Consider the following 5,272-nt stretch of genomic DNA (forward strand, 5'->3'; position numbering starts at 1 on the left):
GGACAACCCAATACCACCGTACAATTTTTTTTGACAATACCATTCAAAAGCTGAGACTTCGAGGAAGTTTTTCCCGAAGTGTGCCCGCCAAACAACTATGTCTTTGAAACCGAAAAACGAATACAGAAAAAGTCAAATTTTAAAAAATTTTCACAATGTAAAGCTTGACTTAATTTTTCACTTGTTAAATCTACGTAATAAATGTCGGTTTTATATCATGGAGATGAGAAATTTAACGCTCTTTCGAATGGTATACTTAATTTTAAGTTTGCACTGTAATTTGGTGGAGTTATGGCCGTTTAAAGAGTGTCAAGCCGAAAAGACAGAAAAAATATTAAAAGTGAAAATACTCGAAAATAATGTGACACAAAGAAAATGTCCAAGAGTAATTTTTTGTTGGAAATTTGTTGTAGAATTCACACTCTGCGTATGTCCGAACTTATACGTAGACACCCTGTATAAAAATATGCATTTGCATAAAGATCCGCAGTCTATTCATCAGTTATTATGAAAACGTCGGGAAAAACAGTACTACACAAACAGGGTGTTAAGGGGGTATGCTGAATTAGGAGATCTAAAAAAAGCGGATTTTCGTGAATTTTTTAGGATGGAAAAAAATAATTAATTCTATCAAACTTTTTATCCTATTTTCATACATATTTGAGTAGTCTGTACAACTTTTTCCAACAAGAAATATTCAATTGAGTCGACTGCGACGCAGATTTGTAGAGCACCTCATAATTAAAACCTCCTATCGGGGGGAAAGATGCAGGTCGTAATTTTGGTTTGACACAAAAAAACAAAAGAAATTTTCATTTTCATTTCGAAAAAATTCACGAAAAACCGCTTTTTTTAGACCTCCTAATTCAGGATACCTTCTTAAGCGTATCGAAAACGTTAAAATTCAGTTTGCACGAAAGATTCCAGTCGATGGAATCGGCGACATTCGATCCAGAATACCGAGACGCCCATCGTCAGCCCTTCTCGTATGCCTACGCACCTTTACTTTCTCAAGGCTCTGACCAAGTGCCCTTCGAACGATTCCTATCTTCCCGTTGCGTCTCACTTTTGACCGGTATTTAGGAAGGTCACGACCTCAGGGTAGGTTTGTCGCGAGATATGTAATCACGCATGCGCGACCCGCGAGCGAAAGTATTTAAAGAGGTGGACGCGTCTTCGGAAAGGCCACTCTTCCCCGAACTGTCACGAATCGCGCAAGTCCCCCACTTTCCTCCCCCTTCCGAGGCAAACGAGCACGCACTCCCATCGAGAGCGGGAAGATCGGCTCTTTTAGCCTCTTCTTGCTTCCCCCCTTTTGCCAATTGCCTTTACCCTGCCAATACTCCCCCCTCTTTAGGATCATTCGTCCTCCGCAATTCCCCACCCCGAAGATCGTTGGTGTGACACCGGTTCACTTAACAGACCTACCTGCCCTGTCTTCGCAGATTCGTTTCGGTGCCGTCAAACGTGCAAGACCCGTGACAGGAAAGAAGAGATCGTCGAGCTGACAACCGACCTTTTTTCTGGGATCAAGCGAGCATACACGAGACCATGCATAGATCATTTATTCGAAACGAAACTAATCTTCGATCGACAATGGATTAAAGACTAACATTCGGGTAGCACGCTTCCTGACGCAGTAAACGAGATGCTCGTTTGATTATTCGGTTGGAGATAGAAGAATCGAAAGGTTTGACAGTGTTTCTTAGAAGAGGCATCGCGTTTCGAATGGATTGATCCAGAATACCCACGTACGAGAGATCTTCGTGTTTTCGATTAAGGATCGAGGGACGTTTGTACATTTGTTATCTTCCGTGAGAATCAGATCGCGTAAAGATGGACGAGGGGGATGTTCAACAAGAATCGAGGGACAAAGTAGGGAGTTTGATCTTTTCGCCGCCACCTATGAAGAAGTCTGACACGAGAGATAGTATTTCTTCCGTTGATAGCGACGTGAGCCTCTCCTTCGACCGAAGAGGCTCGAAAGGGGAGGAAGCTGACATGTCGGACAGTGGAAGCTCCGATAATGAAAAGAAATCGAAGAACGGAACGAAAGGGCAGAAAAGTTCTGATCCAGATTCGGGAGCAGACTCGATGGAGGATACCGGTCACAACGCGACGAAAGATGAGAATCAAGAAACACCGACCGAAGTGACCACGATCGACCAGTCGAACGACTTTGTTCCTCCGAATGACGAATTAGCTGAGAAGATATGTGATCAAGTCGAATTCTACTTCTCCGACGAAAATATCGTTAAGGATGCATTCTTATTGAAACACGTGAAGAGGAACAAGGAAGGATACGTATCTTTGAAACTGATCTCGAGCTTCAAGAGGGTGAAACACCTCAGCAGGGACTGGAGGGTGGTTGGCGCTGCATTAACGAAATCGAAGAAACTACAAGTGAACCCTCAGGGTACCAAATTACGTAGGCTCGATCCCCTGCCACCTTTCGACCAGACCACTCCTTCTAGAACGATTCTGGCTGCGAGACTTCCCATTAAGAAATTGTCGGTCGAATCTGTGGCGGAGATTTTTCGACCGTGCGGGGAGATCGCTCTTATCAGAGTGCTTCGACCTGGCCATCCTGCACCAGCTGAGGTAATTATCCTTTGCTTCAATTTTTAACACATCTACAGTGGGTGTAGAATGTATTCGCACACCGATCAATTTTTCAAAAAGTTTTTGTGTGAAATTGTAGGTTTCTTAAGTTCTTTTTTTATAATCAATGATATTTTACATATTCTCGGAAATGTCTAAGATAGATGTAGTCCAACAAACGTTTACTAGTTACTATAATTTGTGAAATTAACAAAAAAAAATGCGAAAAGTGGGTAAAAGTATAGAAGCAATAAGTATTTGTACGATTCTTATGATGAACCATTTACAGTAGAGTTTGTAACGTAAACACATTAGTTTATTACTCCGTACGAATTAGAAAACATCAAATTTCCAGTAAAGTACTTTTAAAAATGGCTCTAATAGAAGAATTGAAGGAGATCCCACTTTGAATAACTAATTATTTAGTTAATTGAACGTTTAGAAAAGTTATAATAATTATAAAATCAAAAGAAAATCCCACGAAGGAACTATTATATACTTGTAAATTAATGTAAATTTTTTTTGCTTTAATGAAGTTTTAAAAATTAAACAATTGTGCGAATACTTTTTGCTTCAACATTTCTATCGATTAATTGTTTTTTTCTTGTTAATTTCGCAACTTACATAAATAGCTATTTTTCTTGTACTCTATCTATTCTAGAGATTTCCGAGAATATGTAGAATGCCATTGTTTATAAAAAATAAGATAATAAATTACAATTTTACATAGTATTTTTGGAAATTGATCAGTGTACGAATACTTCCTACGCCCCCTGTATCTCTCAATTTGCATAGTTTCTTGGAAATAACGGATGTACAAAATAAGAAATTGTCTAACGCAAGCATTTATGCTGCGCGCATATTTAAAGCAAATTTTATATATTTTTGAATACCAATTATTTGTTAATACTTTACTGACCGGTAGCGTTTGGGTATATAGTTAAATTCAATAATACCTTTTATTTTCATAACATTAGTATCACACGACATTTATTTTATCTATCAGAATCGTTTTTTGGATTAATATTTTTTATATAATATTTATATAATATGTATAGAATGTATATAATATTTAATAATTCGTGAAATAAAACAATTAATATAGGTTACCAATCGGTAAAGTGATAACATATTAAACGAATGAAAGGGAATTCTTCTGTTTCTCGTAATCAAGATGCATTATTAATTAGGGGAGTAAATCTCTAGCAGCAGAAATGTGAATAATCTTTCGTATTTCTAATCGGAATTCGTTAAAACTTCATACTTCATGGCTTACAGGTTTTGCCATGTTGAAAGATATTTGAAAAAATCAAGTGAAAAGAAAATTCCTATGTTTAGGTATCAAAATGAAAATTGTAAAATGTATATTTGTTTTTTCGGGAATAGACTGATACTTTTTGTTTTGATATTTTTATTTTACCTTGAAATATGTACATACATTTCATTAAATAGCTAACAAATTATGCAAATTTCTTTTATTTCAATTTACATAGTTTTTTACACAAACAGCCATAATCTCGATTTACACGGTTTTTTTGCTCAAGTATGCAAGATATTACGTGTTTTGCTATGTTATTGACTTTTTAACAAATTAACGATAATCTTGTATTACATAGCAAACATCGATTAGGTTTAAAAAAAGGATATTCGTGAACTTCTAATTTTACAAAATTGTGAAACGTTGCATGCAAGTACAGTAGTTACTGTAACACAAAATAATTATTGTCAGTATCGTTATTATATACGGTATAAACAGAGATAATCATTCCTTGTTGAAAATATAGATTCTCTTTTCTCGTGGATTACCTCTAGAACAATGACACATAGATATCTATTGCAAGAAAAACGTAAATAAAAGTTGTACTTTACGTCTACATCTACAAAAATGTATAGAAACAATGATCAAAAAATCAATTGATAAAGCAGTAACTTAAGAAGCTTTTACAAATTAAAAGCAGAATTCATCCGTTTAACTTACTAAAATATATTGTAATCTCGTTAGTTGCCCTCTGTATTATACATACAGTTCATCTTTAAGGTTGAAATTCTCACGTTGTAAGGTTTCTCGCTTTTGATCGATGAGCGACGTTGAAACAGGCGGCGCTCTAAAGTTGAACATCCCTTCCGTAAAGAATTCATATCTCTATTATTTTCTTTATATTTCCGTGTGACTCTAGGTAGGGCACACTTTGGAAAACTTCTATCGAAGTAGAAGAAAAAAAAAATCAATTCCTTCAACCTTCTATTGTAGTGGAGAACGTTCATCGCAAAGACTTGTATCGTGGATTACTGTTAATGTTTATGCATTTATGACGAGTCGAAATAGAGTAAAATGCACGAGAATGTGGACAGATGTAAAAATCTATAAAATATCGTTAATGTCGTTTCTGCGAATCTCAATACTTATTTATCATTTATCAGCTCATTGATTCTTATCGATCTCGCATTGAAAATTTTGCACACTAGGTGGCAAAGGGCTATTGATAACGAGGGTGATTTCATAATTGCTTAAAAATAGAAAATTGTTAAGAGTTTTTGTTTGAATTTAATTTAAAAGGAATGACATTACTTTGCGGCCTCCCTAATATATTTCATGCCGAATCGACCACATTTGAATTTGACCAAAAGTGTTCAACATTATAGAAGTTACGGGGTTAAAGAGAAAACAGGT

The 5,272-nt window shown here is 36.1% G+C and overlaps 1 protein-coding gene across 1 annotated transcript; it reads left to right on the forward strand.

Annotated features, from left to right (window-relative positions):
• Window positions 1-1,089: 1,089 nt before the first annotated feature.
• Window positions 1,090-2,643, forward strand: LOC128873807 (la-related protein 6). Its single transcript, XM_054117671.1, has one exon. It carries the CDS (start codon window positions 1,837-1,839, stop codon window positions 2,626-2,628), a length of 792 nt encoding a protein of 263 aa, XP_053973646.1. The 5' UTR covers window positions 1,090-1,836; the 3' UTR covers window positions 2,629-2,643.
• Window positions 2,644-5,272: the final 2,629 nt, after the last annotated feature.

The sequence above is a fragment of the Hylaeus volcanicus genome, chromosome 3 (genome assembly GCF_026283585.1).
Source record: "Hylaeus volcanicus isolate JK05 chromosome 3, UHH_iyHylVolc1.0_haploid, whole genome shotgun sequence".
Lineage (NCBI taxonomy): Eukaryota > Metazoa > Arthropoda > Insecta > Hymenoptera > Colletidae > Hylaeus > Hylaeus volcanicus.